The sequence below is a fragment of the Petromyzon marinus genome, chromosome 44, assembly GCF_048934315.1.
Source record: "Petromyzon marinus isolate PM22_M1 ecotype Great Lakes invasive population chromosome 44, UKy_Petmar_22M1.pri1.0, whole genome shotgun sequence".
NCBI lineage: Eukaryota > Metazoa > Chordata > Hyperoartia > Petromyzontiformes > Petromyzontidae > Petromyzon > Petromyzon marinus.
The window spans coordinates 5,494,330-5,517,553 of NC_133710.1; the positions used below are offsets into that span (position 1 = coordinate 5,494,330).

The 23,224-nt window shown below is 54.8% G+C and overlaps 1 protein-coding gene across 3 annotated transcripts in view; it reads right to left on the bottom strand.

Annotated features, from left to right (window-relative positions):
- Positions 1 to 22,800, bottom strand: part of LOC116951870 (zinc-regulated GTPase metalloprotein activator 1-like) — a 139,458-nt gene extending 116,658 nt beyond the window's left edge. For 2 of the 3 annotated variants that reach the window (XR_012946864.1, XM_076073964.1), the window contains exons 1-3: positions 22,698 to 22,800; positions 19,594 to 19,779; positions 15,172 to 15,258 (exon numbers count right to left, since the gene is read on the bottom strand). Coding sequence is in view for 2 of the 3 variants with exons in the window: in XM_076073964.1 (XP_075930079.1) it covers positions 15,172 to 15,258; positions 19,594 to 19,779; positions 22,698 to 22,722 (298 nt within the window). In the remaining variant the exon portion in view is untranslated. Of the gene's footprint in view, positions 1 to 15,171; positions 15,259 to 19,593; positions 19,780 to 22,543; positions 22,669 to 22,697 lie in introns of those variants that run through there. The other variant, XM_076073965.1, reaches the window with a different exon arrangement.
- Between the last annotated feature and the right edge of the window lie 424 nt (positions 22,801 to 23,224).

A 23,224-nucleotide genomic window follows, 5' to 3' on the forward strand; every position in this document is an offset into this window, starting at 1 on the left:
GTTGGTGGTGGTTGGTGGTTGGTGGTGGTTGGTGGTTGGTGGTGGTGGTTGGTGGTGATGGTGGTGGTTGGTGGTGGTGATGGTGGTTGGTGATTGGTGGTGGTTGGTGGTGGTGGTTGGTGATTGGTGGTGGTTGGTGGTGGTGGTTGGTGGTGGTGGTTGGTGGTTGGTGGTGGTTGGTGGTGATAGTTGGTGGTGGTGGTTGGTGATTGGTGGTGGTTGGTGGTGGTGGTTGGTGGTTGGTGGTGGTTGGTGGTGATGGTTGGTGGTGGTGGTTGGTGATTGGTGGTGGTTGGTGGTGGTGGTTGGTGGTGGTGGTTGGTGGTGGTTGGTGGTGGTTGGTGGTGGTTGATGGTGGTGGTTGGTGGTGGCAGTGGGTGGTGGCGGTTGGTGGTGGTGGCGGTGGTTGGTGGCGGTGGTTGGTGGTGGTTTGTAGTGGTGGTGGTTGGTGGTGGTGGTTGGTGGTGGCAGTGGTTGGTGGCGGTGGTTGGTGGTGGCGGTGGTTGGTGGTTGGTGGTTGGTGGTTGGTGGTGGTGGTGGTTGGTGGTGGCAGTGGGTGGTGGTGGTGGTTGGTGGTGGTGGTTGGTTGTGGTGGGGGATGGTGGTGGTGGTTGGTGGTGGCAGTGGTTGGTGGCGGCGGTGGTTGGTGGTGGCGGTGGGTGGTGGTGGCGGTGGTTGGTGGTGGTGGTTGGTGGTGGTGGTTGGTTGTGGTGGGGGATGGTGGTAGCGGTGGTTTGTGGTTGCGGTTGGTGGTGGTGGTTGGTTGTGGCGGTGGTTGGTGGTTGGTTGTGGCGATGGTTGGTGGTAGCGGTGGTTGGTGATGGTAGTTGGTGGTGGTGGTAGGTTGTGGTGGTTGATGGTGGTTGGTGGTGGTTGGTGATGGTAGTTGGTGGTGGTTGGTTGTGGTGGTGGTTGGTGGTAGTGGCAAAGCAGCTTGCCCCCCCCCCCAAACCACTGGAGCCTCTCCTCTGTCTGTGCGTCTGTGCATCCGTCTGTCTGTGTGTCTGTGTATCTGTCTGTGTGTCTGTGTATCTCTCTGTGTATCTGTGTATCCGTCTGTCTGTGTGTCTGTCTGTGTCTGTGTATCTGTCTGTCTGTCTGTGTGTCTGTGCGTCTGTCTGTGTGTCTGTGTCTGTGTGTCTGTGTGTCTGTGTATCTGTCTGTGTATCTGTCTGTGTGTCTGTGCGTCTGTGCGTCTGTCTGTGCCTGTGTGCCTGTGTGTCTGTTTGTCTGTGTATCCATCTGTCTGTGTGTCTGTGTATCTGTCTGTGTCTGTGTGTCTGTGTGTCTGTGCGTCTGCCTGTCTGTTTAACCATCTATCAGTTCATCTGATCCAGCAGGAACCAGCTTGACTGAACTGGAGGCAGAAGCTGGGAGAATATAAACAGCGGGATAGCCCGTGATGACCAGAGTCAGCATGCGGCAACCGTAGCATACATCACAAACATTACCGCCATGTGTAGTGAAAACCATCAAGTGTAATATAGTTTATACGCGTAATGCCTTTTCAGTGAGTCTGCCCGTAACGTGGGGTCATGAAAACCCTCGTGCAGATGAACGAAAACAATTTTTCGTTTAATTTTGTAACTGTCATTTTATAAGCTACAGTGAGGGAAAAAAAGTATTTGATCCCCTGCTGATTTTGTACGTTTGCCCACTGACAAAGAAATGATCATCATCATTAGACCTCCTTTGCCAGTACCAAAATGTAATAATAGGGTTTTTCCCCTTTTATCTGGCAACAAAACTGAAACCTTTTTACAAGGATTCAGGTCTGCATTAACCACAATACCTGCAGTCAAAATGCAATCCTCAAAACCACCCGCAGGTTTTGCTTGCGCTGAAGCAATGCCACTGAGCTGATCCGCTTGTTCTGCGGGGGATTTGTGTGTGCGAGTGCATGGGGAGCGTTGGCGTAGCGGTGAGCGCTACGCTACGCTAGGAACCCGCGCGACTCAGGTTCGATTCCCGCTCACGGCCAACACCGACGACGATTATCTGAACAGGTCCTGGGCCTCCCCAAGGTCGACTTGGCCCCAAATGAGCACCTGGTGTGGTGTTGTAAACATCGTCAATGGGGAGACAAAAGCGGCCGGGCGTGGTGCTGGCCACCCACCCCCTCGTGTACCGTGCCGGCCTTTATAGGTGCCCGAACAGTCTGTTAGGGCTACATGGGGGATATTTATTTTGGTGTGTACGTGTGTGTGTGTGTGTGCTTGTTATTCATCATCATTAGACCCATAGACTCACACAGAGACCCACAGACTCACACAGAGACCCAAATACTCACATAGATACCCATAGACTCACACAGAGACCCACAGACTCACAGAGAGAAACATAGACTCACAAAGAGACACATAGACTCACATAGATACCCACAGACTCACACAGAGACCCACAGACTCACACAAAGACCCATAGACTCACATAGATACCCATAGACTCACACAGAGACCCACAGACTCACACAGAGACCCAAATACTCACATAGATACCCATAGACTCACACAGAGACCCACAGACTCACAGAGAGACCCATAGACTCACAAAGATACCCATAGACTAACACAGAGACCCACAGACTCACACAGAGACCCATAGACTCACACAGAGACCCATAGACTCACACAGAGACCCATAGACTCACACAGAGACCCATAGACTCACGCAGAGACCCACAGACTCACACAGAGACCCAAAGACTCACACAGAGACCCATAGACTCACACAGAGACCCATAGACTCACACAGAGACCCATAGACTCACACAGAGACCCACAAACTCACACAGAGACCCATAGACTCACAAAGAGACACATAGACTCACATAGATAGCCATAGACTCACACAGAGACCCACAGACTCACACAGAGACCCATATACTCACAGAGATACCCATAGACTCACACAGAGACCCATAGACTCACACAGAGACCCATATACTCACATAGATACTCATAGACTCACACAGAGACCAATAGACTCACACAGAGACCCATATACTCACACAGGGACCCATAGGCTCACACAGAAACCCAGAGACTCACACAGAGTCCCAAAGACTCACACAGAGACCCATAGACTCACACAGAGACCCATAGACTCACATAGAGACCCATAGACTTACACAGAGACCCGTAGCCTCACACAGAGACCCATAGGCTCACAAGGAGACCCGTAGACCCACACAAAGACCCATAGACTCACACAGAGACCCAAAGACTCACACAGAGACCCATAGAGTCACACAGAGACCCAAAGACTCACACAGAGACCCAAAGACTCACACAGAGACGCATAGATTCACATAGAGACCCATAGACTCACACAGAGACCCCTAGGCTCATACAGAGACCAAAAGACTCACACAGAGACCCATAGACTCACACAAAGACCCATAGACTCACACAGAGACCCATAGACTCACACAGAGACCCGTAGACTCACACAGAGACCCATAGACTCACATAAAGACCCATAGACTCACACAGAGACCCACAGACTCACACAAAGACCCATAGACTCACACAAAGACCCATAGACTCACACAGCGACCCATATATTCACATAGATACCCAGAGACTCACACAGAGACCCATAGACTCACACAGAGACCCACAGACTCACACAGAGACCCATAGACTCACACAGCGACCCATATACTCACATAGATACCCAGAGACTCACAAGAAGCCAAACTCATTACTGGAATTAGCCAAATTTCCCAATGTAGCCTTCTGAATAATCAGCCTTTGGACTCGGCGAGGCTTTCATGGGTAAATAGGCAACAACAATCACCATTATTATTATTGCCGTTATATACGAGTCCAATGTCCTTGTTGGCAATCCCAGGGCGCCGTCGCTCCCTTCCCTCTGCCAGATCCGGAGGAGCCCGTTGAGAATAGGACGGCCGGCGAAGTCGCGCGGTAAACGCGGATTGTGATTTGTGAGCGGATTAAAAATTTAACGAGGAAGGGGGGCGGGCAGGCGGATGGGGGATTTTGTGGGGGGGGGGGGGCAGGGAGAGAGGGGGGGCTCCTATTGGGGTTTAGTAGGGGGGGAGGGAGCAGGAGGGGTGGGTGGGGAGGGTTTTACCGACCCCCGCCCGTAGAAGACTGTTACGCAGTCAATTAAAATGCAAATGAGTGGTGGAGTTAACGAGGCGCGAGGGCAGCGGCGAGCAAGAGCGTAAATCAGCAGCTGTAACGGCCTCGCACACCACACACATACACATACACACCACACATACACATACACACACACCACACACACACACCACACACACCACACACATACACATACACACATACACACCACACACACACACACCACACACACACATACACACACACATACACACACACACCACACACACACCCACACACACACACCACACACACACACACACACACACACCACACCACACACACCACACACACCACACACACCACACACACACCACACACACACACACACACCACACACACCACACACACACCACACACACACCACACACACACACACCACTCACACCACACACACACCACACACCACACACACCACACACACCACACCACACACACACCACACACACATACACCACACACACCACACACACACCACACACACCACACACACCACACACACACCACACACACCACACACACCACACACCCCACACCACACACACCACACACACCACACACACCCACACACACACACACACACACACACCACACACACACCACACACACACACCACACACACACACCACACACACCACACACACCACACACACACACACACACACACACACCACACACACACACCACACACCACCACACACACACACACACACACACCACACACCACACACACATACCACACACACACACCACACACACACCACACACACACACCACACCACCACCACACACACACACACACACACACCACACACCACACACACACCACACACACCACACACACACACCACACACACACCACACACACACCACACACACACACCACACACACACCACACACACACCACACACACACACCACACACACCACACACCACACATACATACCACACACACACACCACACACACACCACACACACACACCACACCACCACCACACACACACACCACACACACCACACACCACACACACACACACACACACACACACACACACACACACACCACACACACACCACACACACCACACACACACACCACACACACCACATACCACACACACACCACACACACCACATACACACCACACACATACACACACACACCACACACACACACCACACACATACTACACACACACACCACACACACACACCACACACACCACACACACACACCACACACACACCACACACACACCACACACACACACCACACACACCACACACACACACCACACACACACCACACACACCACATACCACACACACACCACACACACCACATACCACACACACACCACACACATACACACACACACCACACACACACACCACACACATACTACACACACACACCACACACACACACCACACACATACTACACACACACACCACACACACACACCGCCACCACACATACACACACCCCACGACCGTACCACACACACACCACACACACACACCACACACACACACCACACACACCACACACACACACCACACACACACCACACACACACACCACACACACACCACACACACACCACACACACCACACACACACACCACACACACACCACACACACCACACACACACCACACACACACCACACACCACACACATCACACACACCACACACACACCACACACACACCACACACACCACACACACACACCACACACACCACACACACACACACACAACACACACACACACCACACACACACCACACACACACCACACACACCACACACACACCACACACACACCACACACACACACCACACACACACACCGCCACCACACATACACACACACACACCCCACGACCGTACCACACACACACCACACACACACACACACCACACACACACCACACACACACCACACACACCACACACACACACACCACACACCACACACACACACACACCACACACACACACACCACACACACACCACACACACACTACACACACACTACACACACACACCACACACACACTACACTCACACACTACACACACACACACACCGCCACCACACACACACACCGCCACCACACATACACACACACACCCCGGCCCGCACTTCGACCCACACAGTAACCCAGACCGTAACCAACTCCTCCAACTCACACCGTCCCACTACTACCGGTCATTTTGTTGTTGATTCTCAATGCGCTGCTGCTGCTGCACCGCTGGTTACGACCATGGTGATTTTCACGAGACAGACGCCGAAGGATTCGTGAGAGACAAAGGCAGACGGGCAGAAAGGAAGCAACAGACAGATGAGAGACAAAACAACGGCCGCCGTTCGCCAGCAAGCGCCAATGGTGACGTCGCTTGTGCCAGGCTACGTGCACTCTGAGGCCACGCAAAGTCTCTCGAGGCCCCGCTGGCAGGAGGTCACGTGACACATCCAGGTGCCATGGGATGATAGACTGAGATGACTGGCCGATGAGACACGCACTCTCACACAAAGACAAAGACCCCCCGAATAGCCTTAACAGACGGCCAGGGGCAAGTGCTGTTAGCGAGCAGCGTCTATGAAGGTCGGCACGGCGCACGAGGGGGTGGGTGGCCAGCACCGCGCCCGGCCGCCTTTGTCTCTCCAGCGCTGATGTTGATATTCACCGCACCAGGTACTCATTTGAGGCCGAGCCGACCTAGGGAAGACGCCCCAGGAGCGATTCAGATAATTGTCGCCGGTGTTGTCCGTGAGCGGGAATCGAACCCGGGTCGCCAGGTTCGTGGCGCGGCGTGCTAACCGCTGCGCCACCGCTCCTAGGTATCAGCGGTCGCATTAGCGGTACTGCATTGCGTGTGTGTGTGCGTGTGTTCCAATCCCGCTCACAGATAACATCAGTGGCTTCATATTCTTGGTTCTTTCGGTAAAGTCACGTAGAAGGGAAACAATAAAATAATACAAATAATAAAATAATAAAAATATATTTCTTATTTTGTTGTTTCCCTTATACGTGGTGACTTTACCGAAAGAACCAAGAATATGAATCCCTGCAGTCACGAAAGCTTTAAATCAAAATCAGTGACTTCATCATTCGAACCAGTCCTTGACCTCCTCCCCCTAGGTCGACTCAGCCTTTAAACGAGTACCCGGCGCGGTGTGCAAAAACATTGTCATTGGGAGGGGGGGGGGGGGAGACAAAGGCGGCCGGGAATGTTGCCGGCCACCCAACGCGCACCTCCGTGTGCCGTGCCCGGCCATCACTGGCATCACTCTCCACCAGAACCAAGAGAGACAAAGGGGTCGCACCGGGGGATTCTTCGTGTCTGCGTTCGATTCCCGCGTGGCGGCCAACATCGGTGGCAAACCGATATCAGAACCGGTGCTCGGCCTCCTGCTCCACGCTTGTTGCGTCGATCTCACGCACGAGCGCCGGTCGGGGGAGAGACAAAGGCGGCCGGGCGAGGGTGGCATGCGCGGTACCCGGCCCCCCACCCCCCCCCCACCGTCAACACCGCAACTCCATAGGCGGCGCTGAACCCCCGCGCTATCGACCCTCCCTCTCGTAGGCGCCGGCCGGCGACTAGCGAACAGCACTTGCCCCAACAGTCCGCCGTTGTTGTTGTTGTTGTTCAAGGGGGGCTATGCGGGGGACCTTTGTCTTTGTGCCGTACGGAACCCTCTGGTCAGCCCTTCTCCCCACCCCACCCCCACCTATCCCCCCACCTCTCTCTCATCTATTATTCTATTATTTCTGTCGCTAGTCCGAACCCGCCGGTGACTCCAGCGCCGCTGGCTTGGTGACGAACAACCCCATTACGCTAAATAATTTGTGAGCCATTAAGTGTTAATCACGGACAAACAGCGGTTAACCGAGAATCGATTTCCCCCAACATCTTGTACGACCAGCGGTAATGGCCGTTGGGGGCTTGGTTCGAGAGGGGGGGGGGGGGGTGTGCAGCGAGGGGGGCAAAGGGGATGAGGGATGAGAGGGATGGCGGGTTGGACGCACTGCCCAACACCACCCCCCCCCCCGAACAACCCAAATTCAAGTCACACGGCCCCCTCACCCTCGCCCTCCGCGGGTGCGACTACTGCTGCCCAGTCACCCACATGACAAGCACACACTCAGAGGAACGACAGTTCAAATATAATGATTATGAACAAAAATAACAGTGACGGCCTGATGTGGATTTACATGGACCTACATTGAGACTCGCATATAGAGACATTTCCACTCACAGAGGCCCATTGAATTAGACATCTATAGACTCACACAGAGACCCCATGCTCACATAGAGACCCGTAGACTCACGTAGATCATTTCCACTCATAAAGGCCCATGGACTTAAGAGACCCATACTCACACAGATACCCATAGACTCACATAAAGACCAAAAGACTCACATAGAGCATTTCCACTCACAGAGGCCCATGGACTTAGAGACCCATAGAATCGCATAGAGATCCATACTCACATAGAGACATTTACACTCAGAGACCCATGCACTTACGAGACCCAAAGACTCACAGACCCATACCCACACAGAGACCCATAGACTCGCACAGAGACCCATAGACTCACACAGAGACCCATACCCACGCAGAGACCCATAGACTCACACAGAGACTCACAGAGACCCATACCCACACAGAGACCCATAGACTCACACAGAGACCCATACCCACACAGAGACCCGTAGACTCACAGAGACCCATGCTCACACAGAAACCCATAGACTCACACAGACACCCATAGACTCACACAGAGACCCATAGACCCACACAGAGACCCATAGACTCACACAGAGACCCATAGACTCACAAAGAGACCCATAGACTCACACAGAGACCCATAGACTCACACAGAGACCCATAGACTCACACATAGACTCATAGACTCACATAGAGACCCACAGACTCACACATAGACAACCATAGAAATAGATCTCACTGGTGAACTTTGCATTAAATGTTGCTATTTGCAATGCACAGGGCCCCATGGTGAAGCTGCAAAGTGTCCCGGCCAATAACACCCAGTAAAGCGAGCTGCATTTTGTTTCACGAGCCTGACACTGGTGATGAGGCCCAGAATGCGCAAAGCGGCGCAGAGTTTTCTCGCTTAAACAAAAGCTGCGAAGTGTGCGGCAGGGAGGGGGTCTCAGACGGACTGAGGCCCTTGGGCACCAGCTGCTGTGACGTGGGACGCCACGTGCCAGCTGCTGTGACGTGGGACGCCACGTGCCAGCTGCTGTGACGTGGGACGCCACGTGCCACTGGGAGGTGGAAGGAGGCAGGGCCGGTGGAGGAGGTGGAACGGCACCGACCAGAACATAGCCGGGCTCACCTGCACAACGCAGCATCGGCACTGGAACAGAAACTTCCCGACCGGAGGGCGACGGTCTCTCTCTCTCTCTCTCCGCCTCCTCCGGCAGGGCAAGGCGCAGAGACCCTCAAGCTCGACACCCAGCCAGGCATCCCGCGTTCGGTGGAATCGAACCTCAGGGCTCCCTCCCCCCCCCCCCCCCCGATTGTGAATTCATCTCTGGGGCAAAATGCGGGGTTCGCCCTTCTTTTGGTTTTAATGCGGCCCTCACCGCGAACCGGTGGGGGGGGGGGGGGGGGGCGACTGGTGACGTCGGCGTCGCGTTCCACGAGCACGCTGGGGGCCCCGAGGGCCTCCCTCGCCTTCGGCCCGGGCCACCACGCTCGCTGTGCTCCCTGCTGCGAGCTCCCCGGGAGCAGCCTGGTTAATTATTCACCATGGCAACAAATTGGGGAGGGATTTACCCCGGACGTTAAATCTGTCAACGTGCGACCCCCCCCCCCTCCTCGCCCCCACCCTCCGTGCCCCCCTCCTCGGCCCCCCCCCCCCCGCAATGCCCTCCCCCTTCCAGCCCGCCTCCTCCCTCCCGAAAAGCCGCGTTGGATGCTGGGAGAGGGACACACACGAATGTACATAGTGCGGTGGCTAGGAGATGTTCACTGCCTCGCTCGCGATACAGGAGGTCGTGGGTTCGATCCCGACCCCTGACGCCTGCTGCGTGTTTGGAGTTCGTGTGTCTCTCTCTCTCGCTCGCTCGCTCCCAGCGGTCGTGTGCATTTGTCTCCGGGACCTCCGATTTTCCCCTCCAGATTGAGAATGAACGTCACGCGTTCAAGAGTTATTTGACTAACAAAGAGTTAAAGCTTTCGTGACCGCATAAATTACTCATTGTTTTTTTTTCGGTAAAGTCACGTATGTAGAAACACCATGAAATTATGTTAAATTTTCAGGTAATTTTAATATAATTTTATGGTATTTCTACATACGCGACTTTACCGAAAAAACCCAACGGGTAAGTTATTTGGCTGCGCTAAATGTCCACGTGCTGAGAATCCGCTTCGCTGCGCTGTTATTTGCGATGGGCAGGTGGCGTCTCAAAACAACACAGCTACACAGCTCAGTGGGCCTTACATGGTAAAATAAAAAGTTTCGTCTTCCATAGCCCTTCTTTATTTATGTCCCCCGCTGGATATTTATTTATTTATTTCCGTTCCCCCTTCTTTATTCATTTCCCTGCCGGTCGCTTGCGACGGCCGGAGGTGGCTCCGAGTTCGGGGGCGCCCCGAGCCAACTCCACCGAGATGTTGGACTCCAGTCCCGGGCCTTCGCCGCCACCGCCGCCTGTGGTTATGCCGGGACCGGACGTCTCAGCCCGGTCACCACCGGTGACTCGCACAGAGACCCATAGACTCACGTAGAGTCCCATAGACTCACATAGAGGCCCATAGACTCACATAGAGACCCACAGACTCACATAGAGGCCCATAGACTCACATAGAGACCCACAGACTCACGTAGAGTCCCATAGACTCACATTGAGACCCACAGACTCACGTAGAGTCCCATAGACTCACATAGAGGCCCATAGACTCGCATTGAGACCCACAGACTCACATAGAGGCCCATAGACTCACATAGAGACCCACAGACTCACGTAGAGTCCCATAAACTCACATTGAGACCCATAGACTCGCGTAGAGTCCCATAGACTCACATAGAGGCCCATAGACTCGCATTGAGACCCACAGACTCACATAGAGGCCCATAGACTCACATAGAGACCCACAGACTCACGTAGAGTCCCATAGACTCACATTGAGACCCACAGACTCACGTAGAGTCCCATAGACTCACATAGAGGCCCATAGACTCGCATTGAGACCCACAGACTCACATAGAGGCCCATAGACTCACATTGAGACCCACAGACTCACGTAGAGTCCCATAGACTCACATAGAGGCCCATAGACTCGCATTGAGACCCACAGACTCACGTAGAGTCCCACAGACTCACTTTGAGACCCACAGACTCACATAGAGTCCCATAGACTCACATAGAGACCCACAGACTCACATTGAGACCCATAGACTCACATAGAGGCCCATAGACTCGCATTGAGACCCACAGACTCACATTGAGACCCATAGACTCACATAGAGAGCCACAGACTCACATTGAGACCCATAGACTCACATTGAGACCCACAGACTCACGTGGAGTCCCATAGACTCACATAGAGAGCCAGAGACTCACATTGAGACCCATAGACTCACATAGAGGCCCATAGACTCGCATTGAGACCCACAGACTCACATTGAGACCCATAGACTCACATAGAGGCCCATAGACTCGCATAGAGACCCATAGACTCACATATAGGCCCATAGACTCACATAGAGGCCCATAGACGCACATAGAGACCCGCAGACTCACGTAGAGTCCCATAGACTCACATTGAGACCCACAGACTCACATTGGGACCCATAGACTCACGTAGAGCCCCAAAGACTCACGTAGAGTCCCATAGACTCACATAGAGACCCATAGACTCGCATAGAGACCCATAGACTCACATTGAGACCCATAGACTCACATAGAGACCCATAGACTCGCATTGAGACCCACAGACTCACGTGGAGTCCCATAGACTTACACAGAGACCCACAGACTCACGTAGAGTCCCATAGACTCACATTGAGACCCATAGACTCACATAGAGACCCATAGACTCGCACACAGACCCATAGACTCGCATAAAGACCCATAGACTCACATTGAGACCCACAGACTCACGTAGAGTCCCATAGACTCACATAGAGCCCCAAAGACTCACAGAGACCTATAGACTCGCATAGAGACCCATAGACTCACATTGAGACCCACAGACTCGCATAGGATCCAGAGACTCACATAGCATCCCACAGAATCACATAGAGACCCATAGATGCGAATAGAGACCCATAGACTCGTATCGAGATCCATAGGCTCATATAGAGACCCATAAACTTACATTCTCAACTATTCACCCACCCATCTTCTCACTCACCCTCTCAGTCACTCACCCTCTCAGTCACTCACCTTCTCACCCACCCCACAAATCTATCTACTCACCCACCCACCCACCAACCCACTCACCGACAGTTTCAACCAACCACTCGCCCACCCATCTTCTCACCCACTCACACACCAACCTACTCACCCATCCGCCCACCCACCAAATCCGCTCACCCACCCATATTCTCACTCACCCACCTGCCCTCTCTCTCTCCCGCTCTCTCTCTCTCTCTCCCGCTCTCTCTCTCTCTCCTGCGCCCGCCCGCCCGCCTGCATGCTAAAGGTTAACTGGCGGCGAGTGATTAGGCGCTGCTAATTGAATGCCACGGAATGGCAGTCGTCCCGCGGCCGGGCAGGATCGGTAATTAAGGCAGACGGCGCAGCAACGCGGCCACGCGGCCCCCCCCCCCACACCCCCCATCAACACTCCCCCCACCACCACCTCCTCATCAGCAGCTCCGGCTCCTCGTCTCTAAATCAATTACCGGGCCGCGCGCCGCGGCTCGATTAGGACTCCATTGATTGTTGCGGCCCTCAGCGCTCAACCTCACGGCGTGGCGAGCGGGACTCCACGTCATTTCATCTCCATCGCTCCCCCCTCGCTCCCTCTCCGCTCCCTCGCTCCCTCTCCCCTCTCTTGCTCCCTCTCCGCTCCCTCTCCGCTCCCTCTCCCTCGCTCCCTCTCCCTGCTCTCTCCTCGCTCTCTCTCCGCTCCTTCGCTCCCTCCCCGCTCCGCTCCCTCGCTCCCTCTCCCCTCCCTCGCTCCCTCTCCGCTCCCTCGCTCCCTCCCCGCTCCCTCGCTCCCTCTCCCCTCTCTCGCTCCCTCTCCTCTCTCCGCTCCCTCGCTCCCTCCCCGCTCCCTCGCTCCCTCTCCTCTCTCTCGCTCCCTTTCCCCGCTCTCTTGCTCTCTCCTCGCTCCGCTCCCTCGCTCCCTCTCCCCGCTCTCTTGCTCTCTCTCCGCTCCCTCGCTCCGCTCCCCGCTCCCTCTCCCCGCTCTCTTGCTCTCTCCTCGCTCCCTGTCTTGCTCCCCTCTCCGCTCCCATCGCTCGTCGCCGCTTCGTCCCTGCTTCTCCTGCTCCATCTCGTATACATGTTTGCTTTATTCCTGCTGCTTCCCCGCTACATCCCCATCCCTGCTGCTTCGTACGCTACCCCGCTGCCACGTCGTCGAGAGTCCGCTGGCGCTGCCCGCGGCTTGTCCAGCGGATGCGCTTCAGGGTTTGTGTGCCACCCCCACCCCCCCACCCCAACCCCATAAGCCTCGCGGAAGACTGAAGCCAGGGGCTTGCCATGAAAAAGGGCCATTACCCGAAATGTCACCTGTCACATATACAGTACTAGCCTTACTACTCGGCTTCGCCCGAGACTTGGATTCTTGTCTTAGATTAATACACGGCCTACGCGGTGGGGGGGGGGGGGGGGGGTGCGTGACGTCAGCAGACATACATCATAGATGTGACGTCACCGCTCACTTGTCGTGCAAAACAATATATCAATTATTGCGCCCCCCCCCCCCAAAATACAAAAGTAAATTTTTATACGTTTTGCATTGCGTAGAGTCTGGAAGCTACCCACATGCCAAATTTCAAGTTTGTTGCATGTTGGGAAGTATGCTCAACATTTAGAACAGACACACATATTCACAAATTTCCCTTTTATATATATAGATTTACTTGTAAGGCCACAACAAAGACCCCCCCCCCCCGCCGTATAGCCTCCAATAGACTGTTAACTGTTAGGGCAAGTGCCGTTTGCGAGTAGCACCTATGAAGGATGGCACGGCACACGAGGGGGGAGTAGGTGGCCAGCACCGTGCTCAGCATCCTTTGGCTCCCCAAAGTGGCAACGTTTACACCACCGCACCGGGTACTCATCGCGGTGCCGAGTCGACCTCGGGGAGGTCGACACTGCCGTCACCGGCAGTGCCGGACAAAGCTAGTGAAGGGGCCTGTAGCATGATGTTAGAAATGGGCCGCAAATAAAATAAAAACATAAATATTAAAACACACGTTTTTTTTTTACTTGCACGGTAAATTGTATTTTTTCATTTGCAATACAGCCACAGACAATACGACAAATCGCTAACCTTAAACACCCAGTCGTTCATAAAAGTTGAAGGCGTATAGTACTATAGTAATACAGCAAGTGCAGAATCACTGCACCGGAATTGATTGCTTGAAAGCATTCAGCGCGGGGCTCTTGGAAGTGCGGGGCCCGCAGCATATGTAGTAGCTACTACTACATATGTAGTAGCTACTACTACATATGTAGTAGCTACTACTACATATGTAGTAGCTACTACTACATATGTAGTAGCTACTACTACATATGTAGTAGCTACTACTACATATGTAGTAGCTACTACTACATATGTAGTAGCTACTACTACATATGTAGTAGCTACTACTACATATGTAGTAGCTGCATATATAGTAGCTACATATGTAGTAGCTACTATATGTGTAGCTACTACATATGTGTAGCTACTATATATGCAGCTACTTATGCTACGAGGATAATCCGGCGCTGGTCACCAGCGTCGGCGGCCGTGAGCGGGAATCGAACTCGGCTTGCTTTTGGCGAGTGTACGCGCCGCTCTCCGAGACTCACCCTCCCCGAACTCGTTGAGGATCACGGCGACCCGCTTGCTGTGCTGCTCCGTGAGGATGTAGTTCAGCAGCGTCGTCTTCCCGGCTCCTGCAATGACACCGCCGCGGGTCGTCATCGTCGTCGTCGCCACCGCCCACCCAGCCCGTGATCTACCCACTGCTGGATGAAGGCTTCTTTTGTGTGTGTTTGTGTGTGTGCTTGTGTGTGTGTTTGTTTGTGTCTGTGTTTGTGTGTGTGTGTGTTTTTGTGTGTGTTTGTTTGTCCGGGAAAACAACCCCCTACCTTTTTGATTTAAAGCTTTCGTGACTGCAGCAATTCATATTCTTAGCTCTTTCGATAAAGTCACGTTGAAGGGAAACAATAAATAATAAAATATATATAAAACAATAAAAAATTCTCACGACGTTTATTATTTTATTGTTTCCCTTCAACGTGACTTTACCGAAAGAGCTAAGAATATGAACCCCCTACCTCCTCGCGGTGCCGGAGGGGCAACTCTGTCGTGGACAGTGCTGTGGGGGGAGGGCCAATTCTGATTGGCTCCTCCCCTCATGGCGTCTGTGTCCACCACAGTGGCTAAACAGGGGCTCTGGACGGGTGCGAGGGGCTGGTAACCCCTCCACCTTCAATTAATTACCACTAAACCACGAGTTAAACTGAAATATGTAACTAATAAGCTTATGCCGGAGGCCCCGGGGGGACAGGCGTCTATGACGTCTCCTGGCCAAACCCCAATTAGCGGAGCCAGGAGATTGAATCTCTACCCTCGGGGCTCCTCCAGAAACAACAAAAAGCCACTACGGATGGCCACGTGAAATGTTCAAACGCTCACTGCGGAGGAGAGGCTGCCACTCCTCTGTCGGGAGCTGGACCGGTACCGCCTGGATCTCTGTGGCATTCAGGAGGTCCGGTGGACCGGTTCTGGCTCCTGCCACCATGAGGGGTGGACAGTCCTCTACTCGGGGGAGCAGACTGCCAAACAACAGGGTGTGGCTCTTCTTTTAAACAAAAGAATGAAGGGGGCGTGGGAGCGTGGCGGTGAGGTGTGGGAAGCTGTAAGCCCCAGGCTACTTTGGGCTCGCCTTCCCGTCAACCGGAGGCGAGGAGTGGTGGTCATGGTTACTTATGCCTCCATTGAAGACGAACATCCGTGGAGGGATGCAGGTAAAGCCGATGAGTCAGATGCCTTCTATGACCTCCTGTCACAGGTGCAGGCTAAAGTGGCACCTCGGGATAGAGTCATCATGTTGGGTGACTTCAATGCCCGAGTTCGTCATGATGCTGGCACCTGGTCTGGAGTGATTGGAGGGCATGGGCCAGATCAGCTCAATAACAACGGTAGGAGGCTGCTAGATTTTTGTGCAGCCCATGGGCTTGTAATTACCAACACGCTGTTCCGGCATTGGCGCATCCACACAACATCATGGATGCATGCCGGGTCCAAGCAAGAACATCTGCTGGACTACATAGTGACGGACCAGCGGATGCGAGCCCATGTCCTTGACACCAGGACCTACCGTGGAGCTGATCTGCCCTCTGACCATCGACTAATCATCTGTAAGATGCGCCTGCCATTCTTCCACTCCGGTGGTGGGTGTACACCCAGGACCCCATTCCAACTTAAAGTAGCCTGGTCTCAGTTATCTGATGAAAGTTGCAAGCGAGAATTTCATCATCGCTTGCGGCTGAGATTGGCATTGTCCCCCACTCCTCCTGATGTCGAGGGTAAATGGGTGAGGTTTAGGACTGTGACTCATGCAGCTGCAATGGCTGCGTTGGGTACGCGGTCCAGACCTCCCCAGAGACCCTGGCTGACAGAGGAGGTGTTCAGGATGGTTGAGAAAAAGCGACAGGCCCACTGTCATCGGCTACAGAATCCCACATCAGAGAATGAGGAGGCTTACCGCAGCCTTCGCTCGGAGGTTCGGAGAGCCATGAGGCGCTGCAAGGATGGGTGGTGGTCGCGGGTTGCTGAGGAGATGGAGTTTGCCTCAGTGGCCCGCGATCACAAATCTCTATTTAACTCCATCAAAAAAGTAACCTGCAGCGCCACACCTATTACCATCATTAGGGGAAAAAACGGTGATCCAATCTCCGACCCCCAGGAACAGGTTTGCAGATTTTCTGAGCATTTCTGAGGTCCTGGGGGAGGGAAAATCCCACAGCCAGGAATACATCGTGGCACAAAGTGAGGATGACCCTGCTGAGGCTGCGGTGCCTCAAATATTGGAAGAAGTCACCCCCTGTGAGTGGCTGGCTGAGGTGCCATCTGTTGAGGAAGTACTGAAGGCGATCCGGAGTCTGAGACCAGGAAAGGCAGCGGGCAGAGATGATCTCCCAAGCGAAATGCTGAGGGAGGGTGGCGTTTGTGCACAGACTGCCCTGTATGACATCACAACAACAGTCTGGACCACTGGACGGGTTCCGCAGGATTGGAAGGATGCCCTGGTGGTCCCCCTCTTTAAGAAGGGGGACCGCACAGACTGTAACAACTACAGGGGCATCTCACTCCTCAGTGTGCCGGGAAAGGTCCTGGCAAGGATTATTCAGCATCGCCTTGCCAGGCACGCTGAGGAGAGGCTTGCGGAGCCCCAATGCGGTTTCAGGAAAGGGCGGTCCTGCACAGTTGCCATATTTTCTGTCCGTCTGCTACAGCAGAGGTGTAGGGAATTCCAGCAAGACCTAGATCTCTGTTTTATTGACCTGGTCAAGGCCTATGATTCCATCAGTAGGCCTGGGCTTTGGGTTGTTCTTCGTGCTTTTGGAGTACCTGACCCTCTGCTCACGATCGGGCCCGGGTAAAACTACGTGGCCGGGAGTCAGAGCCATTCCCTGTACACCTGGGGGTGCGACAGGGATGTCCTCTGGCTCCCACATTATTTAACATCTATTTTGACCACGTAGTTCGTGAAGCCTTCAATAGCTGTACCGGGGGAATCTCCATATGGTACAGATATAATGGGAGGCTGATCGATGCCCGGGTGCGGTCAAGGGATGGCTCCCTATTGCTCAACCACGTCATGTATGCCGATGATTTGGTAATAGCTGCTCATTCAGAGGAGGAGTTGGAGACGCTGCTGCTGAGACTGGAGCGTGCTACGAAGAGATGGAGCCTTACCATCAGCCCCACCAAAACTAAGCACCTGCCTGGGCATTTTGTACCATCGGACACTCCACCCCCACAACTCCCAATCGGTGATGGGGCAGTTGTGGAGAGAGTGGAGAGTTTCCCATACCTGGGCAGTGTGCTTATGACCGGCTCCAGGTTTAACAGCAGAGGTCCCACTCCGAATCAGTCAAGCGGCAATATCTTTTCATCAGTTGCGTAACGCTGTGCGGAAGCTACCTGGTCTGTCGCTCCGCACTAAGCTTCAGGTCTTCTCGGCCACAGTCATTCCCGCCCTTCTCTACGCTTGCGAAACGTGGACCCCCTAATGGAACATCTTCGCCGGTTAGAAACATTTAGGCTGGCCTGCCTACGATCCATCCTGGGTTTAACCAGGCTGAATTGTGTGAGCTCGCAAATCCTTGAAAGATCTGGGCACGGTCCATCGGTGAGCTCCTCCGGCAGGCAACGCTGCGTTGGCTGGGTCATGTAGCCCGCATGCCCAGCCACCGCATGCCGAAACAGCTTTTGTTTGGCCAGATCGAGGGGGCTAAACGGGCGCGGCACGGGTTAGAGAAGAGATGGAGTGATGTAGTACAGGAGGACGTGGAGCTGAGTGGACTTGCCGATGACTGGTACCAGCGGTGTCAAGATCGGCCTCTGTGGAGGAGGCTCATGAAGGATGCTACTGGGCAGTTGGAGGCAGTCGCCCTCCAACAACAATGAAGGGCGGAGGAGCGACGCTCACAACAACGAGCGGAGCAGCGGGTGGCTAAAGAACAGCAGTTTGGCACAGTAGGGGGCACAGGTGGTGCATCAGCCAGTCATCTCAGTCAGTCGACCCGTGGAACCTGGGTCTGCCCCGTGACCTCCTGCCAGCGGGCGTTCGACACTTCACGTGGCCTCAAGGTGCACATAGCCTGGCACAAGCGTCGTGGTGACGTCACCGCCACTTAGTGGTGAATGGCGGTTGTTGTTTTTGCGTGCGCGCGCGTGAATGGAGAGCGGTGGCACAGCGGTGAGTGTGTCACGGCACGTCCCTGGCGACCCGAGTTCGATTCCCGCTCACGGCCAAAACAGCGGCGAATATTTGAACCCGTCCTGGGCCTCCCCTAGGTCGACTCAGCCTCAAACGAGCACCCGGTGCGGTGCGTTATAAACATCGGGCGCTGGGGAGACTAATGCAGCCGGGCGTGCATGGTTCTGGCCACAACTCACACGCCCGCTCGCCTTGTCCCGGCCTACACAGCTCTACTCGCTAAACAGCAGGGTGGGGGGGGTGGAGAGGAGATCTTTGTCGTTGTGAAAGCACGAACCCAGGTAGCCCGAGATGATGGTGATGGGAATGCGCTCGTGGGGAAGGAGAGTGGCCACCAACTCCGGGCACTCCTCATCGTCGTCACCGTCATCGTCACCGTCACCACCACCGCCGCCGCCGCCGCCGCCGTCACCACCAGCAGGTACCCGTCTCCTCCATCTCTCCTCCTCCACCCCGGTCATCTCTGCAAGGGGAAGACACGGAGACTGATCGATTAATAAAATCACACGTGGGTCATTCAAACGACTTGTTCGTTTGAAACGGATTTCTCGGAGGACCATCTCCGGAGGCGGCACGCATCGTTTGCCAGCGATTGCCAGGCTCATTGGCAACTTGAACGTCACCGCGGCAATACCGGCACGCACGAGGCAAACCAGTGCACCTCACTTGACATGGTTTATCGTTGTCCTTCCCCCCGCACCTCCGATCGGCACCGGTGGTCACGTACGGCGCGCGAAAGAAGTTCAACCGTGCACACAAGCATGTCTGTCATTATTGTAACAAATAACGGAAAGTTATCATCGTCAACATCGCATCACCATTGCCGGACGACGATGGCCTCCCCATGCCGTCACCGTCGCCTCACGTGTCCCGTGACGCTGCAGCAGCCCGGCAAATATGCCAACGAACGTTGGCCCGACGTCGGCACGTGGGTCAGAAAACGTCGGACTCCGGCGTTGAACTGAATTCAGTTCCAACTCAAAAGTTCAACTTGAATGCTGTCTGTTCAGTTCCTGAAGAAGGCCCCCGCACGGTGGGACGAAACGTCCGATATTAGGCCCAACCGTGGTAAGGGATGAGGTCTCACTTTGCAACTGACTATTACATGCGACTCTAGCGCCCTCTGGGGGCGATTACAACACAGCGAGATAAATATATATAACAGGCGACGTTTCGGGCTATGGGCCTTCATGTGCTAAGAAGACACGCGGACAGACGCATTGTGGCAGGCGGACACATGCACTGACAGACGTATTCAGAGACGCACACACACCCAGACATATTGCAGACAGACAAGAAATACGGACAAGCATAAACACGGGTACAGACAAAGACACACAGACACCAATACACCCGCCATTCCCCACTAAGTGACGTCACCACGGCACCTGTGCCAGGCTAGGTGCACCTTGAGGCTACCACGTGAAGTGTCGAAGGCGCCGCTGCTGACAGGGGGTCTCGGGACAGACCCAGCAGGTGCCATGGTAGTAGGCTAGGTGCAGGAGATCTTGGGACAGACCCAGCAGGTGCCATGGGTTGGCTGACGGAGACGACCGGCAGATGCACCACCAGCTGTACCCCGACTGTGCCAGGCTAGGTGCAGGAGATCTTGGGACAGACCCAGCAGGTGCCATGGGTTGGCTGACGGAGACGACCGGCAGATGCACCACCAGTTGTACCGCCTGTGCCAGGCTAGGTGCAGGAGATCTTGGGACAGACCCAGCAGGTGACGTGGGTTGGCTGACTGAGATGACCGGTAGATGCTCCACCAGCTGTACCCCCCCTACTGTGCCAGGCTAGGTGCATTTTATCCGCCCAGCGCTCCGATCGTTGTTGTGACGTCGCTCCTCTGCCTCCACAGAGGCCGATCTTGACACCGCTGGTACCAGTCATCGGCAAGTCCACTCAGCTCCACGTCCTCCTGTACCACATCACTCCATCTCCTCTCCAGCCCGTGTCGTGCCCTCTCTATGCGGCCGGACAGAAACTGCTTGGGCACGGGGTGACAGGGGCACGGGGTGGCCGGGCCACGGGATGGCCGGGCCACGGGGTGACCGGGCACGGGGTGGCATGCGGGCTACATGACCCAGCCAACGCAGTCGTGCGCACACAGACAAGTCACACACACATAGATAACATACAAAGACAAAGATCCCCCGTATAGCCTTAACAGACTGTAGGGGCAAGTGCTGTTAGCGAGCACCTATGAAGGCCGGAACGGTACACGAGGGGGTGGGTGGCCAGCACCACGCCCGACCGCCTTTGTCTCCCTAGTGGCAATGTTTACACACCGCACCAGGTACTCATTTGAGGCTGAGTCGACCTAGGGGAGGCCCAGGACCGGTTCAGATAATTGTCACTGGTGTTGGCCGTGAGCGGGAATCGAACCCGGGTCGCCAGGTTCATAGCGCAGCGCGCTAACCGCTACACTATCGCTCCCCACCAACACATAGACACACACACACATAGACACACACACATAGACACACACACACATAGACACACACACACATAGACACACACAGACACACACACATAGACACACACACACATAGACACACACAAACATAGACACACACACACACATAGACACACACACACAGACACACACACACATAGACACACACACAAAAGACACACAGACACAGAGACAAACTCGTCAGCTGTAGTTACGTAACCTGACAGGCTGTAGCGGGCACCTATTAAGCCCCAACACGAGGGGCTGGTGTTGCCAGCTCCACGCCCGGCCGCCTTTGTCTCCCCAGGTACCTATTCAGCTTTAAGGCCGAGCCGACCTAGGCGATACCCAGTATATATACACACACACAAAGACACAGATCCCCCGCGTAGCCTGTGACAGACTGTTGGGGCGAGTGCTGTTAGCGAGCAGCACCTGTGAAGGCCGGCACGGCACACGTGGGGGTGGGTGGGTGGCCAGCACCACGCCCGGCCGCCTTTGTCTGCCTAGTTGGCGATGCTTACTGCACACCGCACCAGAGACTCATTTGAGGCCGAGTCGACCTAGGGGAGGCCCAGGACCGGTTCAGATAATCGCAACCGGTGTTGGCCGTGAGCGGGGATGGAACCCGAGTCGCCAGGTTCGTAGCAGCAGCGTAGCGCTAACCACTCCACTACCGCTACCCATACACACACACACGTGTGTGTGTGTCAGCTGTTACTGTACTGTATACTTAAGCAGGGCCTTGCACGTTAAAGATTCAACTCACGTTGAGACACAACAACAGCAGCAGCAGCAGCTAGCAGCAGCAGCCAGCAACACCGCGGTCACCCTCACAAGCCACGTACTGGTCTGATTTACACTCCCCCTGTGTGATGATGGGTCTGTCTGTCTCTGTGTTTGTGTGTGGATAGGCACTGTACCAGGCAGCAGCGATCCGGCGTCCATGCGGAGAGTGACGCGCAGCGACACCACGTGGTAGGGTAGGGTACAGTGTGGGTGGGGTACAGCGTGGGTGGGGTACAGCGTGGGTGGGGCACAGCGTGGGTGGGGTACAGTGTGGGTGGGGTGGGGTACAGTGTGGGTGGGGCACAGCGTGGGTGGGGTACAGTGTGGGTGGGGTGGGGCACAGCGTGGGTGGGGTACAGTGTGGGTGGGGTACAGTGTGGGTGGGGCACAGCGTGGGTGGGGTACAGTGTGGGTGGGGTGGGGCACAGCGTGGGTGGGGTACAGTGTGGGTGGGGCACAGTGTAGGTGGGGTACAGTGTGGGTGGGGCACAGCGTGGGTGGGGTACAGTGTGGGTGGGGCACAGCGTGGGTGGGGTACAGTGTGGGTGGGGTGGGGCACAGCGTGGGTGGGGTACAGTGTGGGTGGGGTACAGTGTGGGTGGGGCACAGCGTGGGTGGGGCACAGCGTGGGTGGGGTACAGTGTGGGTACCATGTGGTGGT